The 19,912-nt window shown below is 42.1% G+C and overlaps 2 protein-coding genes across 2 annotated transcripts in view; one reads left to right on the forward strand and one right to left on the reverse strand.

The window, feature by feature from the left end:
- Positions 1–411: 411 nt before the first annotated feature.
- Positions 412–9,652, reverse strand: CINP (cyclin dependent kinase 2 interacting protein). Its single transcript, XM_024215192.2, has 5 exons — positions 9,606–9,652; positions 8,047–8,215; positions 6,825–6,951; positions 3,039–3,168; positions 412–724 (listed from the first exon to the last, which is right to left on the reverse strand). Exons 1-5 carry the CDS (start codon positions 9,610–9,612, stop codon positions 522–524), a joined length of 636 nt encoding a protein of 211 aa, XP_024070960.2. The 5' UTR covers positions 9,613–9,652; the 3' UTR covers positions 412–521.
- A 50-nt stretch (positions 9,653–9,702) lies between these two features.
- The window catches only part of TECPR2 (tectonin beta-propeller repeat containing 2), an 80,206-nt gene continuing 69,996 nt past the window's right edge, over positions 9,703–19,912 (forward strand). The window contains exons 1-4 of the mRNA XM_026654175.2: positions 9,703–9,821; positions 17,798–18,080; positions 18,223–18,351; positions 19,366–19,497. Coding sequence (XP_026509960.1) covers positions 17,862–18,080; positions 18,223–18,351; positions 19,366–19,497 — 480 coding nt within the window. The 5' untranslated portion in view covers positions 9,703–9,821; positions 17,798–17,861. The remainder of the gene's footprint in view (positions 9,822–17,797; positions 18,081–18,222; positions 18,352–19,365; positions 19,498–19,912) is intronic.

The following is a 19,912-nucleotide window of genomic DNA, read 5'->3' on the forward strand; positions in this document are numbered from 1 at the left end:
TTTTGTGTAGTGTGGCAGTTCAAAACAGAAGTAGCAAGACATTCAGTGGGTGTCAAGTTTGGTGTCAGGAATGATGGTCCAGGGGTGAGGGCTGTAGCCTAAGACTCCCATAATCCAGGTTCAGTTCCCTGTTCCACTGCAGTCTTCTGTGTGATCTTAGACCCAGATCCTCAAAGGTATTTAGGCACCTAATGCCCATTGATTTCAACTGAATTCAAATAAATACCTTTGAGGATTTGGCCCTTAGCCTCTCTCTACTTTGGTTCCCCATGTGTAATTTGGGGATAATAGCACCTCTAAAATTGTGAGGTGTTCAGATACTACAGCGAAGGAGGTAATATAAGTACCTTAGATAATTGCTTTATATCAACCAAGAGGAGGAGTGACAAATGAAACAAAATTAAATACAAACAGAGGAAAAAAACATTTTAATAACCTTATAAAAATACAACGTATAATTAACCTTGCAGTTTGTTGCTGCTTCAGTGTCACATGAGTATCATTAGAAGTAGTCTTAAATGCTACGCTTGTCTATGTCCTGTTTCCAGCAACATGCTTTCTAGCAGTAGTTTGCTGCTGTTCTCAATATAGGGCTGGTACAACCAAGACGATAAATAAACCATCATAAGATCCTGGTCAGCAGTATGAGCAATCTCTTGCACAATCGTTTGCTTAAGTCGTATTTCCTTCTTGTACATTTCAGTGAGCTTGAAAGAAACCTCATCTGAAATGGATTGAACAATTACACACACCATTTCTAATCATATATAAGCAACTCTGAAAAAGTAATAAATCAATACTTGTGCTATACTAATCATTTTTTTAAAAATAGCTATTATAGTATGCAAGCTTGTATAACTACCCCCTCTTCTTTAGGTAAGTCAGCCATCCTGATCTTTACAGTAGTTAACAACACTCCTCTTCATTGCAATATGAAATGCCAAATTTATTGCTCATGTATTGGATATATTTCTACCACACAGATGCTTTTTCAGTATAAAATCCCCTTTTATTTCTACATCTCAACAGCAGTGTCTTAGAACCAGCTATAAAAATGGTATTATTTTAAGCCCATTTCTTTAAAGGGACATGTTGGTTTAAAAATGTAAAGGTTTTATAATACTTTGAATAAAAACTCTGCATATATTTTCTGGATACCTTGATATTTTTGAGCAACTAAACCATAATCTGCATACTGTATTAACACAAATAGTGCAAGTGCTTGAGCACCAGGAAGTAATGCTGATCTGTTTAACTAACTACACTCTTTGTGAGTGAAGAATAAATGGTGAAAATAGTTTGAAACTGAAATATTTGTCTAATGTACAGAGTTACTAGTAATGCTGGTAAGGATATTTTAAAAATGTTTCTGGCTATTGTCCCTTGATTTGCTGGACCCAGTAAGTGAACAAAATATTTGACAATAAGGGCCCAAGCCTGCATTCCTTGTTCACCCAAAATTCCCATGGAATTCAGCCAGAATTGTAGGTAAAATTATTACAACCACATTTCTTTGGATTTTTTCAATAACAGAGGGTCCAGCACATCCCCTTTCCCCTGCCAGTCTTCTGGTCAGCAGAAACCAAGACATGAGAATCCCACTACTCTAGGGCAGTGAACTGAGGAGCAGGCGACACACTGCACAAAAGAACTACTTCCAATTAATCAGAGAAACAAATCTGTTGCCATCCAGTTTCTGAGTTCCAAGAATTGTAAAACTGCAGTAATGCTGCTTGTCAAACAGACGCACTTGAAGCCTGCTCGGTTTTTTTAGATTGTTAAATAACTGGAAAGGCAGAGAAGCCCTCACCTACACTCTGTCACCAAGTGAATGCTGGAAGGATCTGCATTCCCTGTTTTTGGTGGTAGAGTGATGAGCCTTCTCTTTCCTCAGTCTGGACATCCTCTTGATCAGAGCCCTTTTACAACTCTTCTGTGTCTTACAATTAACTGAGGTGGGACTCCCATCTCCCACCTAAGAATAAGCCCCATTCTACAAATTGGACTGTAGAATAGGACTCAATGCTTCCGACCGCAGATATTTTTGCTCTTTGTATAGGGAGTAGCTATTGCAGCTTTGACACTTCTAGCAGCTGCAGATGCTTGTTTTAACTTGATCTGTCCGTATGTCTTAACACTGTAATTATAATGTGTGAGTTGCTTTGCAATTTACATGAGCTGTCAGTGGCAATAACCTCAGTCAGTGGTTCACAAACTTCTTTGGCAGACTTCATGCCCCATTGCCACCTTTACTTTTTCCTCCCTTACCAAGGGGCTGACAGCTGGAGCTGCTGTCGCCATCTCCAGGTGAGGGATTTGGGGGGTGGGGGAAGAGGAAGAGCTGGAGCCTGAGCTGCCTCCCAGTGAGAGCTGGGGCGGGGGAAGAGGAGGGGAGAAGGAGAGCCCTGGCGATGGAGCTCCGTCTAGCCCCTTTATCCCCTCCTCCCAGGTGTGCACAGCCCTTCTGCAGGAGCCCCAGCCGCCTGGGGCTAACAGCCAGGGCTCTTAAAAAAAAAAAAAAAAAAAAGTCTCAGCTCACATCTCCCTTGACACATTCCCACACCACCCTACGGAGGTGCGCCCCATAGTTTGAGAACCACTGCTTTAAGTTAATTAATGCAGTAACTCAGGGGTTCTCAAACTGGGGGTCGGGACCCCTCAGGGGGTCACGAGGTGTCAGCCTCCAACCCAAACCCCACTTTGCCTGAAGCATTTATAATGGTGTTAAATATATAAAAGTGTTTTTAATTTATAAGGGGGGTGTCGCACTCAGAGGCTTGCTATGTGAAAGGGGTCACCAGTACAAAAGTTTGAGAACCAGTGCAGTAACTTCTCTATTGCTTACTCAGTTAGAAAGACGGACTCTCTCATTACATAAGGCAAAGTTACAATCTTATCTAGATAAAAGTTAACAGGGCATATTTTTTCAGTTCTTCTAAATTACTATTTCAATTTCAAATGACATCAAATGTCCTTTAAAATGCTCCTCATTGGGAAATACTAATGGATAACTTACAAGTAAACAATATTCTACTTACAGAAGTACGTAGTGGGCCATGTGTGAAAGAGTGGTGTCCTGCAATCTCCATTTTTATAATGATATGTTTCTAAATCACAAATTCCTTTAGTAGTTGAACACAGTTTTTCCATTTTCAGTTGTATTTTTGCCTGAGAATGATTAGAGTTTCAAGTTAATAAACATTTGGGGCATTTTATGCTACTAAGATCTTACAAGTATTAACTATTAATGAAGTTCAAAAACACTTTACGTGACTACCTCAACCAGATTCATGAAATTTCTAATTCACTTTTATGGCTGCAAAAAAATAGCTATTAGTGGGACTAATATAGAGATTTCATGTGAGAAACACTTGGTGTTTCAAACATTGCATGTACAGTTTATTTACTTCTATTTTGAACATTTCCCTAGCTTTAGTCTTTTTTTAAAATCCTAAATCCAAGTTTACCACCCAGAAAGTTGGTAAAGCTCTGTCTCAATATTCTTGTTTTTCTTCCTTTATAACAATTTAGTACTGGTGAAAGGGGCTGGACTGAGGGTGAAAGTTGCTCTTTCCTACAGAACAGGTACCACACAGGCACTGAAAGTGCAAGCTTCCCTACCAACGTCCCTCAGCCTTAACCTGGTAGGATCACCTCTAGGTATGGAAAAACAGTTAAGTCTCTATGCAATTTCAATCTTTTACTCCCTCCGAAAACTGCCAATAATTAGGAAAGTAAGTGCTAACTGCAGTGTGGGCACTTTTCCATAATAGTAATCTTGAAGGATTAGAAAGGTAGAAGGGAATTAACTATTGTGCATTATCTAAGGTAACAACTGATAGAGCTAACCGATAAGTCTCAAAATGTAACCGTAAATAGAGAATCATCATCCAGTAGGTCTGTTTCTAGTGGGGTCCTGCAGGGATAGGTTCTTAACCCTATGCTATTTAACATTTTTATCAATGACCTGGAAGAAAACATAAAATCATCACTGATAAAGTTTGCAGATGACACAAAAATTGGAGATGGGGTACATAATGAAGAGGACAGGTCACTGATTCAAAGCAATCTGGATTGGTTGGTAAACTTGGTGTAAGCACAATATGCCTTTTAATATGGCTAAATGTATATACATCTAGGAACAAAGAATGTAGGCCATACATATAGGATGGGGAAAGCAGTGACTGAAAAAGATTTGGGGGTTGTAGAGGATAATCAGCTGAACATGAGCTCCCAGTGTGACACTGTGGCCAAAAGAGCTAATGCGATCCTGGGATGCATAAACGGGGGAATCTCAAATAGGAGTAGAGAGGTTATTTTATCTCTGTATTTGGCACTGCTGTGACCGCTGCTGGAATACCGTGTCCTGTTCTGATGAACATAATTCAAGAAGGATGTTGATAAATTGGAGAGGGTTCAGAGAAGAGCTACAAGAATGATTAGAGGATTAGAAAATATGCCTTATAGTGACTGAACTCCTCGAGTCAATCTGTTTAGCATAAAGAGATGGTTAAAGGGTGACTTGATTATAGTCTATAAGTGTCTACACAGGGAATAAATATTTAACAAGGGCTCTTCAATCTAAGGGCACGTCTTCACTACCCGCCGGATTGGCGGGTAGCAATCGGTCTATCGGGGATCGACTTATCACGTCTAGTGAAGACGCGATAAAATCGATCCCTGATGGCTCTGCCGTCGACTCTGGAAATCCACCGCGGCAGGAGGCGGTAGCGGAGTCGACGGCGGCGTGGCAGCGGTCGACTTGCCGCCGTCCTCACAGCCAGGTAAGTCGACCTAAAATACGCCACTTCAGCTACGCTATTCACGTAGCTGAAGTTGCGTATCTTAGGTCGACCCCCCGCTGTAGTGTAGACCTAGCCTTACAGAGAAAGGTATAACATGATCCAATGGCTGGAAGCTGAAGCTAGCCAGTGCTTCTCAAGCTATCTGATGTGGGGGACCGGCAATTTTTCCCCCCCCCAATGTGCCAGGGACCGGTGCCATATTATTATCCTATTCGATACTCTTGTGAGGAAACTCGCCGCGGACCGGCAGCCGATGGCTCGCGGACCGGCACCGGTCTGCGGACCACCACTTTGGGAAGCACTGAGCTAGACAACTTCACACTGGAAATAAGGTGTAAAATTGTAATGGTGAGAGTAATTAACCACTGGAACAATTTACCAAGGGTCTGGTGGATTTTCCATCGCTGACAATTTTTAAAATCAAGATTTTATGTCTTGCTAAAAGATATGCTCTAGGAATTATTTTGGGGACGTTCTATGGCCAGTGTTATACAGGAGGTAGATGATCACAATGGTTCCATCTGGCTTTGAAATCTATGAAACCATTAATAAAATCATTGAGGCTGGTATCAGCATCTTACTGTAAAGAATTTAGGAGCATCATGGTCATGCTGTAAACTCCTGAATATATGGTACATATGATTACAAACTGGAAAATAAAATATTTATATATGCATTGTCTAATACAACACAAGATGCTTTGACTTTAATTGCTCAACAGGAATGACAATTTACATCAGTGCATTTAATGGGCTAAGTCATGACAGTAACTCAAACTAAGAAACAGAAGCATTATTCTTACTTTCTCCAGAGAACCAAACTTGTTGAGGAATCTGGAGTATTTTCCTGCTTATACCAATCATTGGAATTTTCTCCAGTTTGCACAGAACTGCTCAATCTAACATCAAACCAATATCATTTTAATAGGCATTTTTCTTTATAGCTAAGGGATATTAAAGTTATTCTAATTAAGAAATAAAATTCAGAGTAAGTTAACAATGAGGTGCATGAAATTATTTCTGCAAAGTGAATAGGCTGTACATTTTTTCTGATTTGTATTACTTCTTCTCTATTTTTAATTTAGGTTACTATACCATTCTGAAGGTATGAACTACTATTACGGTAGGAACGTCACTAATCTTCACCTGTATTGGCTATTTCCAAAATTATTGGGGTGACAATTCTTAATAGTGTGTCCACTCATTAAGTAGGTTAGATAACAAATGTCCACTCTGTTTCCTAAAGAGATGGGAGCTGTAACACAGAACTGCATTTAGGAAAACTGGAAACTGAATTATGTCCAATCAAACAAAATATAGTTCTTAGGTGTGTTTACACTGCTATCGGAGGTGTGACTACAACATGTGCACATACGCTAGCTAGATAAAGTTAGCATGGGTGAGTAATAATGGCAGTGAAGCTGTTGCTGCATGGGATTGCTGGTCATGTATGTACACAGGGTCCCAGGTGGGCTTGTACAGCCTGTAAAGCTGTGTTTAACTGCTATTGTTACTCAAACTAGATTAAAGCTAGCTTGGGTACGCCTATATGTGCTGCAATCACACCTCTAATTGCTGCAAAGACATATGCTTATTGATACCACAGCATACTAGGTCTGAACTGTTCTATCCTCTTTCTAACTTGAGGCTTGTTTTGCTTTGAACATATTTAGGATGAGAAAGAATAGACAATAGGTACAATATTGACATTGTATTATTTTGCAGATTTTTTTTTAAATCATACTATGAAAAGGGGAATAGAGGGGGAGCCACGAGAGGGAGCCAGGAGAGGGATGTAAAATCAACTTTTAAATTTTCAAGTCAATCTAATAAACATAGTACACAGTACTTCTAATCATTCGTATCCAAAGTTAGAGTAGTTCTCTGAATGAAAGCCTTATGAAAGTTTATTTTCAGTAAATGTTTAAAATGATTTAGTTAGTGGACAAACACACTTGCCAACAATGGCTTGATCAGGTTAGGGAGTATACAGTTTGAAAGATAAACAAATGAACATTACCATGTTTTCCAAGGTCCCAAGCAATTCTGCACAGAACATCTCAAGTTCTTCATTATAGTCTGGAGACAGCTTTCCACAGTCAGAGGCAATGTTGTCACATTCTATCTCCAGTTTGTTATCTTTAAATCTAAGCAAAAACATGTATTAGTGCAAATACCTGTGCACACCTTTACTCACAGACTGTAGGAATTTAAAGTCTATGCTATCCTCTACACAACTAACAAAAGGCTTGAGCCTACAAGCTCTTTCTCACATGAACAGTACAAAGGAATTGCTGTACAGGATTAGATGAATGGTTTAGCTAGTTCAGTGTTCAACTGTGGCTAGTACCAAATGGTTCAGAGGAAAGTACAAGAACCCTACATTAGCCAATTAAGGAATAGCCTGTCCACCAGGAAAAGGAAAGTTTCTTCCTAATTCCCATTAGTTACAGGTTGTCTTATGTCCTGAAGCAGGAATTATGTCCCTTCCAAAGTTATTGGCTTTTTTAAATCTTTACTATTGTAACTCAGGATGTTTTTTTGTTATTCATGTAAATGGTCAATCCCTTTTTTAATCCTGCAAAGCTCTTGACCTCAGTGATATCTTGTAACATTGAGTTGTGTGTCAGAGAAAACTCACCCAAGTAAGGGTTTGTAGGATCAAACCCTAATTTTGTAATTTAGCATTTTAAATATTGAATGTTTGTTTATTATTTGTATGTATAAAAACATTTTGCTGCAAATACAGCCCTTATGGGCTGGTCTACACCCAGCCGCTAGTTCGACAGCTGGGGATCGAAGTTCTGGGTTCGACTTATCGCGTCTGGTCTGGATGCGATAAGTCGAACCAGGAAGTGCTCGCCGTCGACTGCGGTACTCCAGCTCGGCGAGAGGAGTACCGCGGAGTCGACGGGGAGCCTGCCTGCCGCGTGTGGACCGCGTCTGAACCGCGGTAAGTTCGAACTAAGGTATGTCGACTTCAGCTACGTTATTCACGTAGCTGAAGTTGCGTACCTTAGTTCAACTTGGGGGGTTAGTGTAGACCAGGCCTATGAGGTTATCCAATTTTTACCTTAAACAGCCTTACCTGAATTTCAATCTTTTGATTTTAAACAATCACAAAATGCTACTGGTATAGAATATCAAACCTGTCCACTCTTGAAAAGCTGCCCAGTCAGGAAAACAAACTAGTTTCACAGTAAAAGTGACCTCTACATTGTCATTATTTGTAACATACTCACGGTGTGCCAATTTTCAAGTTTACAATTTTGTTTGCAGTAGTAAATCCATTATTATTCAGGGTCTCCCATTTCATCATTAAATTATGCCAGTCTGCTGCGTTATCTTTAATTTTTCTTGCACTGACAGATAAGACAGGTCTTTTTGGAGCAACAGCTGCAGGACTCTTTGCTGCTTAAAAAAAAAGAGAGAGAGAAAATGCAAACTCTTAAAAATCTACAATAGCAAATCAATGCACTGTTTTATGTTGTCATTATAGTTGTATGTGGCTTCATGCAGTATATTCCTTGCTGTTCTGTTCCTGAATGTTGACTCAGTAAAATGTAGTTTACATGCATCCTACTAACTTTAATCATAAATCAAGTTTCTAACCTGGTCAACCTTTCAGTGTAAAATAACCACATTCTTAGGGTATTGAAAAAAAATAAACTGCATATTGAGGTATTCCATTAGAACACCTAACTAATGCTGTAAAACCACTAATAAGCAATCCTATAGTATTTTGCCAATACAAGTAATGGCTATATTTTCTGAAGTCAAATTTTAATATAGCACTTCTTGGCTAGTCACTACTCTGTTAGGACTGAGTCCTTTTTACCTAGTGGTCTCTATCATGAATATTTCAGTAGGTTTTCCCAGGGTAGGAAGTGTGAAATCCTGGCACTACTGCAGGCAATAGGAGTTTTGCCACTGACTTCAATAGGGCCAAAATGTCACCTTATATTTTTACAGGATTTTAATGACAATGCAAGGCTTTGATCTTGCAAACATTTATGTACATGATTAATTTTACACAGGTGAGCATCAATGGAACATTGATTCAATGGGACTATTCATCTATGTAGTTACTCATATCTGCAATCATTGCAGATTCAAATGATAACCTAATTTCTGTCCTCAACTTTACTGTTCATCACATAAACAGTTTCTGGATAATACAAAGCAAGCTAAGATTTCAGAGGTAGTGCCGCTAGTAATAATACTGTTATTTAGAAACATACACTGAGTGTGGCTGTACATACAATTGATGCTAATTCTCTACACAGCTAAATTACTTTTCATCTGAGGATCTCAAAGTGCTTCACGAACATTAAACTAACAACCCTGGCACTTTACTAACACCCATTAATGCTAATTTGTTAAAATACAATATTAACAGCCAAGGAAACGAAGGGGGATAAGTCAGAAATTTTTGGAAGACTCTGGGCTTTCAGTGTGGTTAGACACCTAGCCACCCGCTGAGCGTTACGCACGGGAGGGGTCCCGTCCCCTTGGCTTCACGGTGCTGCGCAGGCTGACGGTTCCGCGGGATCGAGGCCCCGCAGCCCGCGTTGGTCAATTTCCTTCGCATTTGGAAATGTAACGATAATAACGGACTATAACTAACGAGATGCGCGTGCAGCCCGGCCCATGTGCCGGGGGGGGGGGGGCCGGACCGGGCTCGCCACGAGAAGGCAGCGCCCCTGTGCGCGCACGCGGCTGGCACCCGACCCCAGGCGCTGGAGACAGACCTCCCCCATCCTGCTCCCATGCGCCCCTGGGGGCCGCGGGCCTCGCTCACCTGCCATGCCCCGAGCCCCGCCGTGATAGGGCCCCCGGCCGGGCCGCGCCCCGCCTTCCCTCGGAAGTGCGCTCACGTCCGGCCCCGCCCGCCCCGGGCCCAGCAGCTGTCACTCAGCCGCGCCCGGTCCCGCGGCTTAGTCTTCCCTCGCCCGGGGCCCCGCAGAGGCAGCCCCCGCCCGGCCGGGAGACATGAGGGGCCCGGCCCCTTGCTGAGGTGAGTCAGGCAGCCACCGCTCAGGGCTCCTCCTCACGCCTCCACCCTTTTTCTCCAACAACCCTTCCCCAACCCGCCCGCCTCTTTTCCTCTCCCCACGTCTCCCCTGCCCCTTGCTGCTCTGTCGCTGGGGCTCCAGCAGAGGCTGAAATAGGGAAACTGGCCCCCCAGGTCCTCCCTCTGCTGTTGGAAACCGGTGGGGATCGTTCGCCCCTCTGCGAGGCTGTGGATACTTGCACCCGCTTTAAACTCTGCTTCCCTCGGTGAGCAAAGGGGCTGGAGGTGCTTGGTAGCCCCGCTTCATTTCATCCTTCAGCAGCCCTGCTATTCGCTGCCTGTTGAATTCTCCCCATGGGGAATCTGTTGCGCATGGCCAGTACCGGTGTTTTGTTCTTGATTCGGTTAATCTGGTCAACTATCCTGTAAACATTGTAAAACCTGGGGTGGCGTTAGAAGGAGGTATGCAGCCTAGTTGTAACAGTGTCAGTCCCAGGATATAAGAGAGACAAGCTGGGGGAGGTAATACCAACAGAAGTTGGGCCAGTAAAGATATTACCTTGCCTACCTTGGCTCTCTAATTACAAAGATGTGCAGCTTCACGCTCCCCATCCCATTTTTTATTTCTTCGGAGTGTGGAGTGGGAAACTTTTTTTTTAACTTGAGAATTAAATAAAAAAGAAAATGAAACAAACTTTCTAACCAAATTTCTCTGTGGTGTCTCTTAAAACAGTTTGCAGTGTGTGGGGATGGAGGCAGGACAGAGAATGTCAGGCTATTTAATAATAGTTTAAAATGTGCTGACGTGTGATTATTTTTATGAATAAGAAATTTAGTTAGTTAATAAAGTCTCGTAACATGGTTGCGACATCAGCACAATAAGGCTGATGCTGCTGTAGTTAAAGCCACAAATCCGGAAGTTATTTTAAGCTAAACTGCAAATAAACTTTTTGTGCCCATTTTCATAAATGTAGTTCCCAGTTCTTAGGTGACATGAGTGCTTTTAAGTAACATTTGTTACTTTCCTTTCTCTGCAAAAAGATTTTGTGGGGGAAAACTATTGCAATTTGACATGAGCTAATTAGAGTGGACAATATGAGCTATAGGTAATTAAATATTTTAACTACGGAAGCTTAGTTTTTGTTTAGCTGCTGTTATATATATATATATATGCAACACGATAACATTGAAATGTTTTAAAGTTGCTAGTTTTTTTGGTAAACACCTTAGAAATGAATGATTATGAAAAATAGTGATATTGCAAACTAATGCCATGATCCTGTAACCGCTTATGCATGTGCTTGCCTTTAAGCTCATGAGTAATTCCACTGAGTTCAGTAAGACTATTGACATAAGTAAAGTTAAGCATTCTGTAAGTTTCTGTAGGATTGGAACCTAAATACACTGTGGAAGTGTCCGAAGATGGGGACTGTTAATCATACTTGTGATATGTTTGACTCCTTCAAATACTCACAGTATCAGTCTTGCAAATGTAAGAGCTCATTTGTTTAAGAGTAAAATAATCTTGAATAGTTTGAAGTTTTTCAGTTATTAATAATTTTTGAACCAATTCAAAGGATAGTGATGTAGTTGTGCAACAGGACAGTATTTCTAGGCTTTCATAATCTCTCTATCTTTGTGTCAGGTGGTGAATATGCATTGCCTGTGGGGGTACAAGGTGGACTACTCTAAAAGTTCTTGACAATAAACATTTTGTATACTATAAAAATATATTTACACATAATTTGGATTTATAACTAGCAAGACAAACATAAATAAAAATCTTAGTAACATCTTTATATATTAACTTTGTCCAAATCTGGGCTTCCACTAGCTCTTTAAACACACACAACAATGGAAAGTTTGCAACCTTTCTGAAGCGACATGTTTTAAATCATTGACAGTATCCTGGTGCTAGAACTGTAAGATTTTTGAAGACTATATTTTTAAATGGGATGTAAACTATTGATTTTTTTAAAAAAAAGTATGAGATTTTCAGATTGGGCACCTAATGAGAGCATAGGGGGCACAAATTGAGTTGTCCCTTAAATAATTTGGAAAACTATTTTATTTTAGTGCAAAGAGGCTCCAACTGAGGTTAGGGCCCATTGTGCTAGGTCCTGTGCATATACATAATAAGAAATGGTCCCTGTCCTAAAGAACTTAAATCTAAATAGACAAAACAAAGGGTGAGAAAGGGGAAATATTATTGTACAGTCAGGGAACTGAGGCACAGGGAGATGCAATAATTTCCTTGAGGTCACACAAGTCTGTGGCAGAGCATGGAATTGAACCCTCATCTCCTGATTCCCAGTCTTGTGCCTTAATTACAAGACTATCTTCCTTTTCGCTGTTTCACAGCTGTTGAGCCATAGTCCCCGTTATTGAGACTAGAGAAGTAACAGCCAGAGAGGTTGGCTGTGGTTTTTGAGGATTGAAGAGGAAGGAGTGCCTTTTCTTCATGGGGTTGTGGAATGCATCATAAGTAAGGCTAAGATTTAGTCATGGGTATTTTTAGTAAAGGTCATGGACAGGTCACTGGCAGTACAGAAAAATTCACGGGCTATGTCCTGTCCATGACATGTACTATATACTCCGACTAAATCTTGGGTGCTCTGGAGGGGGCGCTCCGACGGGCGGAGGCACGTGGTGGCCTGAGACTGCCCCAGCACAGCTGGTGCGGCTGGCCTTGTGGTCAGTGGCACCGGTGGCTGCAGAAGTCACTGAGGTCCCGGAAAGTCACAGAATTTGTGACTTCTGTGACCTCCGTGACAGACTCGCAGCCTTAATCGTAAGGCACTTCATGCTGCTTATATTTCCACTGCAAAATCTCTTACTTATCCTGCCCTGATTTGTCACATATGGCAATCATGTTTTTGAAAATGACAATTGCTGATTCCACTGAATATGCAGAACCATTCCTAAAATTGATCTGGAAAAACAGTTTATTCCAGCCATTTGTCTTCAGTTTCCCTGATACGAGTAATGAAGGGGAAAAGTAGATACTATTGCTGTCCTCGAATAATCAATAAAGAGAAGAAGGCATGTGTGACCCAAGATCACTGTCCAGTAGTTTAAACTCGAGAGTTGCAGCTAGCAAGAGATGTTAAGAGTAACAAGAAGGGTTTCTTCAGGTATGTTAGCAACAAGAAGAAAGTCAAGGAAAGTGTGGGCCCCTTACTGAATGAGGGAGGCAACCTAGTGACCGAGGATGTGGAAAAAGCTAATGTACTCAATGCTTTTTTTGCCTCTGTCTTCACGAACAAGGTCAGCTCCCAGACCGCTGCACTGGGCAGCACAGTATGGGGAGAAGGTGACCAGCCCTATGTGGAGAAAGAAGTGCTTCGGGACTATTTAGAAAAACTGGACGTGCACAAGTCCATGGGGCCGGATGCGCTGCATCCGAGGGTGCTAAAGGAGTTGGCGGATGAGATTGCAGAGCCATTAGCCATTATTTTTGAAAACTCATGGCGATCGGGGGAGGTCCCGGATGACTGGAAAAAGGCTAATGTAGTGCCCATCTTTAAAAAAGGGAAGAAGGAGGATCCGGGGAACTACAGGCCAGTCAGCCTCACCTCAGTCCCTGGAAAAATCATGGAACAGGTCCTCAAGGAATCAATTATGAAACACTTAGAGGAGAGGAAAGTGATCAGGAACAGTCAGCATGGATTCACCAAGGGGAAGTCGTGCCTGACTAACCTAATTGCCTTCTATGATGAGATAACTGGCTCTGTGGATGAGGGGAAAGCAGTGGATGTGTTATTCCTTGACTTTAGCAAAGCTTTTGATACGGTCTCCCACAGTATTCTTGCCGCCAAGTTAAAGAAGTATGGGCTTGATGAATGGACTGTAAGGTGGATAGAAAGCTGGCTAGATCGTTGGGCTCAATGGGTAGTGATCAATGGCTCCATGTCTAGTTGGCAGCCGGTTTCAAGCAGAGTGCCCCAGGGGTCGGTCCTGGGGCCGGTTTTGTTTAATATCTTTATTAATGATCTGGAGGATGGTGTGGACTGCACTCTCAGCAAGTTTGCAGATGACACTAAACTAGGAGGCGTGGTAGATACACTAGAGGGTAGGGATCGGATACAGAGGGACCTAGACAAATTAGAGGATTGGGCCAAAAAAAAACCTGATGAGGTTCAACAAGGATAAGTGCAGAGTCCTGCACTTAGGACGGAAGAATCCCATGCACTGCTACAGACTAGGGACCGAACGGCTAGGTAGCAGTTCTGCAGAAAAGGACCTAGGGGTCACAGTGGACGAGAAGCTGGATATGAGTCAACAGTGTGCTCTTTTTGCCAAGAAGGCTAATGGTATTTTGGGCTATATAAGTAGGGGCATTGCCAGCAGATCGAGGGACGTGATCGTTCCCCTTTATTCGACGTTGGTGAGGCCTCATCTGGAATACTGTGTCCAGTTTTGGGCCCCACACTACAAGAAGGATGTGGAAAAATTGGAAAGAGTCCAGCGGAGGGCAACAAAAATGATTAGGGGTCTGGAGCGCATGACTTATGAGGAGAGGCTGAGGGAACTGGGATTGTTTAGTCTCCAGAAGAGAAGAATGAGCGGGGATTTGATAGCAGCCTTCAACTACCTGAAGGGGGGTTCCAAAGAGGATGGAGCTCGGCTGTTCTCAGTGGTGGCAGATGACAGAACAAGGAGCAATGGTCTCAAGTTGCAGTGGGGGAGGTCCAGGTTGGATATTAGGAAACACTATTTCACTAGGAGGGTGGTGAAGCACTGGAATGCGTTACCTAGGGAGGTGGTGGAGTCTCCTTCCTTGGAGGTTTTTAAGGCCCGGCTTGACAAAGCCCTGGCTGCGATGATTTAGTTGGGAATTGGTCCTGCTTTGAGCAGGGGGTTGGACTAGATGACCTCTTGAGGTCCCTTCCAACCCTGATATTCTATGATTCTATGTATGTTTGAAACCTGATTCTCCTCTGTCTTGAGCTTTTATGTTTGCGCAAAGAGGGTATCAAATATGGCCATTTTGATTGTGGAGTGTTTTATACCTTTGCATTAATTTTTCACAGCGGTAAGTGACTGTGCAAGGTGGAAGGAGTGATGATTAGGCCCATTGTGTTTAATAACCTACAAAACAAATATTTTCATTGTTTAAAAAAAACAAATGAGGACTCTTTAGCTTTGGAGTACCTCAAAGTCCAGTAGTACCTCAAAGTGAAGCTGAACTGTGTAACTACTAGAAAATGAAACTGCCTAAACTGTTTTTAATTGTGCAAGCCAAATGTAGCACAAACAGGCAAAAGTAGATTTGTTTTTCTGATAACTATTAGTTTTAACTATCTTGGGTTGAGGTAGGAATTAATGTAAAGGACTAAGGATGAGACTTCTAATCTGATATCTTCCTCTGTACATTAAACCACCACTATCCTCCAGGTGGGCTATTGATAGCAGGAGGAAAAAAAGTTTTGTAGTGATAATCAGGATGGCCCATTTCCAACAATTGACAAGAAGGTGTGAGTAACAGTAGGGGGAATAGTTCTGCTTTGTGTAATGACCCATCCACTCCCAGTCTTTATTCAAGCCTAATTTAATGATGTCTAGTTTGCAAATTAATTCCAATTCAGCAGTTTCTCATTGGAGTCTGTTTTTGAAGTTTTTTTGTTGTACTATTGCCACTTTTAGGTCTGTAATTGAGTGACCAGGGAGATTGACATGTTCTCCGACTGGTTTTTGAATGTTATAATTCTTGACGTCTGATTTGTGTCCATTTATTCTTTTGCGTAGAGACTGTCCGGTTTAGCCAATGTACGTGGCAGAGGGGCATTGCTGGCACATGATGGCATATATCACATTGGTAGATGTGCAGGTGAACGAGCCTTTGATAGTGTGGCTGATGTGAATAGGTCCTATGATGGTGTCCCCTGAATAGATATGTGGACAGAGTTGGCAACAGGCTTTGTTGCAAGGATAGGTTCCTGGGTTATTTTGTTGTTGTTGTGTGGTGTGTGGTTGCTGGTGAGTATTTGCTTCAGGTTGGGGGACTGTCTGTAAGCAAGGACTGGCCTGTCTCCCAAGATCTGTGAGAGTGAGGGATCATCCTTCAGGATAGGTTGTAGATCCTTGATGATGCGCTGGAGAGGTTTTAGTTGGGGGCTGAAGGTGACGGCTAGTGGTGTTCTGTTACTTTCTTTGTTGGGCCTGTCCTGTAGTAGGTGACTTCTGGGTACTCCTCTGGCTCTGTCAATCTGTTTCTTCACTTCAGCAGGTGGGTATTGTAGTTGTAAGAACGCTTGATAGAGATTTTGAAGGTGTTTGTCTCTGTCTGAGGGGTTGGAGCAAATGCGGTTGTATCTTAGAGCTTGGCTGTAGACAATGGATCACGTGGTGTGATCTGGATGAAAGCTGGAGGCATGTAGGTAAGTATAGCGGTCAGTAGGTTTCCAGTATAGGGTGGTGGTTATGTGACCATCGCTTATTAGCACTGTAATGTCCAGGAAGTGGATCTCTTGTGTGGACTGGTCCAGGCTGAGGTTGATGGTGGGATGGAAATTGTTGAAATCATGGTGGAATTCCTCAAGGGCTTCTTTTCCATGGGTCCAGATGGTAAAGATGTCATCAGTGTAGTGCAAGTAGAGTAGGGGCATTAGGGGACAAGAGTGGAGGAAGCATTATTCTAAGTCAGCCATAAAAATGTTGGCATACTGTGGGGCCATGTGGGTACCCATAGCAGTGCCGCTGACTTGAAGGTATACATTATCCTCACCCACAACTATTTCACATTTGGGGACAAGTCACAAAGTTCAGCCACCAGGTTTGCCGTGACATTATCGGGGATGCTGTTCCTGACGGCTTGTAGTCCATCTTTGTGTGGAATGTTGGTGTAGAGGGCTTCTACATCCATAGTGGCCAGGATGGTGTTTTCTGGAAGATCACCAATGGATTGTAGTTTCCTCAGGAAGTCAGTGGTGTCTCGAAGATAGCTAGGAGTGCTGGTAGCGTAGGGCCTGAGGAGAGAGTCTACATAGACAGACAATCCTGCTGTCAGGGTGCCAATGCCTGAGATGATGGGGCGTCCAGGATTTCCAGGTTTATGGATCTTGGGTAGTAGATAGAATACCCTGGTTGAGGTTCTAGGGTTGTCTCTGTGCAGATTTGTTCTTGTGCTTTTTCAGGGAGTTTCTTGAGCAGATGGTGTAGTTTCTTTTGGTAACCCTCAGTGGGATCAGAGGGTAATGGCTCGTAGAATGTGCTGTTAGAGAGCTGCCTAGCAGCCTCTCGTTCATATTCCGACCTATTCATGATGATGACAGCATCTCCTTTGTCAGCCTTTTTGACTATGATGTCAGAGTTGTTCCTGAGGCTGTGGATGGCATTGTGTTCTGCATGGCTGAGGTTATGGGGCAAATGATACTGCTTTTCCACAATTTCAGCCCATGCACGTCTACACTCTATGTAGAAGTCCAGTCTGTTGTTTCGACCTTCAGGGGGAGTCCATCCAGAATCCCTTTTTTTTTTTTTTTTTTTTTTTTGGTAGTGTTGGCTCTGTGCTTTTAGGATTGATCGCAGTGTTTATAGGAGTCTTTCTCCTGCATGTACTTGCATGTTTTGTTCTGTGCCATGCAGTGAGCACTCAGTTCTTTTAATCTTATGCTAATCTGATTTAACTCTTTTAGTAACCAAATAGGAATGAATTGTACCATAGTCAATTGATGCTTTTCTCTCTCTTTTGAGAGTGGAATGCTGCATTTGGGCTCAGTCTAGGCAGATCTGTGCTGGTCAAGATTGGAGAGAAAATTGCTTATCAACTGTTGGGTAATTACAATGGACACCATTTGGCACTGATGGTAATATTGACTCAATTTGAGCGGAAATGTTCAGTTTCTTGCTGTAGAATGATTTGTTCTACTAAGTGAGACTTTTTTTTAATTGGTTGCTGTTTGTACCAAACTACAGCTATTCTGTTAGCTCATTTGGAAAGAATACATTTTAACTAAAGGTGTTTTGTTGTTTTTCAGGTTTCCTTAGTGTGAAGTAAATGTGTTTGTTCCAGCCTGTAAGCTGCTGAAACTAACCCTTACCATGGCATCTGCAGCTCTACCAGTTACGTTTAAGGAGTTTTGCCCCCTGTACTATCTCCTCAATGCCATTCCTACGAAGGTCCAAAAGGGATTTCGCTCCATTGTGGTGTACCTCACAGCGCTTGATACCAATGGGGACTACATTGCTGTGGGCAGTAGCATTGGAATGCTCTATCTGTACTGCAGACATTTAAACCAGATGAAAAAATACAATTTAGAGGTAAAAATTAACTTTGTGCCTGGCTTTATCATAAGATTTTCAATTCTTCTTTAGCTGTTGGTGGCAAATTAGTGCTTACAGATCTTTCCTTCAGGAAACTTCTTTAATTAATTTTGCAATTTTGTTTGTCTTGTTTCAACAGGGGAAGACTGAATCTATTACTGCTGTAAAGTTGTTGAGCTGCTTTGATGATCTTGTTGCTGTTGGTACAGCTTCAGGCCGGGTTGCAATTTTTCAACTTGTCTCTTCGTTACCTGGAAGAAACAAACAAGTAAATGTTAAATTTGGTTACAACTTCTTTGATGTTAAATATAATCTTCTTTGACTATATGTCAGTGTGGCTCTCACGGCAAATGCGTATGCTCCGAGTCGTTTGTCTAGCAGTGTCCATCAGGCCTGCTCATGCCATCTGTGCTGCCTCATACTACCATGTGAGGAGGTAAAGGGTGGGATGGCTGAAGCTGCTATGTGGCGCAACCTGCTCGGGTCTGTGTCAAGCATTGTGCACAGGATTTGGCTGCCAGATCAGACCCAAAGTTTAGGGTACTTTACTTTGTTTGACTAATGCAGCTGATAGTCCTCATGCCTGCCATCCTGAAGAGGATACTGCTTGCCGGATCCACACTGACACACAAACCAAGAAAAATGGTTAACTACCCTACAGTAATGGTGTGGTTCTTCAAGCTGATGTCAATGTAGATTCCACAATTTGCCCTCCATCCCTGGTTTTGGAGTAATCCGTTAACAAAGTCTTCATTTTGCAAGGGAACTGAAAGAGGGTTGTGGCCGCTTCACTCTTTATGCCCGTGTGCATTTGTGATCCCACCAGACATTATTAGAAAAAAGGTTTTGTGCTTGTGGGTGTGCACCTTTGGTGGGATCTGCAATTACATCGTCATCTTGAAGAAACAGTTACTATAGGGCAAATAAATGTTCTTTCCTAATAAATTGTTGTATAATGATTTTGCACATCTAAAATGGTGAGGATCAGGAAATCCATGTACAATGAAATATCTTGTGAGTATGTTGTTAATCATGTATTAATCTTATGAAAATATTAATTTTTTTTCAGTAGCATTCTTAAACAATGTGCTTGGTCAAAAACGCTTCCATGAAATTCTTGATGTGTGATGAAATTAAATAAAATTGCTGATTAGGAATGAAGATAATTTTAACTTTGTCAATTCAGAGCTAATACTTGAAGCTGAGTCACTGAATATGCCCAGGGTCTGTTTTTCCCCCTCCCCATTACTCTTTCTTGTGTTCCCTTGGTGTCAATTTGCAGCTTCGGAGATTTGATGTGGCTGGTATCCACAAAAGCAGCATCACAGCCTTAGCTTGGAGTCCCAATGGAATGAAATTATTCTCTGGTGATGACAAAGGGAAAATTGTCTATTCTGCTCTGGATTTAGACCAGGTAAATATTTCTTTGGAGATTAAAATTCTGGTTTAAGACTGTCTGAAAGAATGTTAATTAAATACACCTCTACCCTGATAGAACGCTGTCCTCGGGAGCCAAAAAATCTTACCACGTTATAGGTGAAACCGCGTTATATCGAACTTGCTTTGATCCGCCGGAGTACGCAGCCCCCCCGCCCCCCCCCCGCCCCTCCTGGAGCACTGCTTTACCGCGTTATATCCGAATTTGTGTTTTATCGGGTCGTGTTATATCGGGGTAGAGGTGTATTTAGCAGATGGGTAAATCTTCAGTTCTTCGTAGTCAAGTTGTTTATCTGTAAGGCACGTGGAGCACTGTGGTTTCTTCATTACAACTAATGTAGACAGTGATCGTCTCCTCCCATTTTTATCTACTTTTGCATCTACTTCTCTCC

Source organism: Terrapene carolina, unplaced genomic scaffold (assembly GCF_002925995.2).
Source record: "Terrapene carolina triunguis isolate 2854851 unplaced genomic scaffold, T_m_triunguis-2.0 Scaffold189, whole genome shotgun sequence".
Taxonomy (NCBI): Eukaryota; Metazoa; Chordata; order Testudines; family Emydidae; genus Terrapene; species Terrapene triunguis.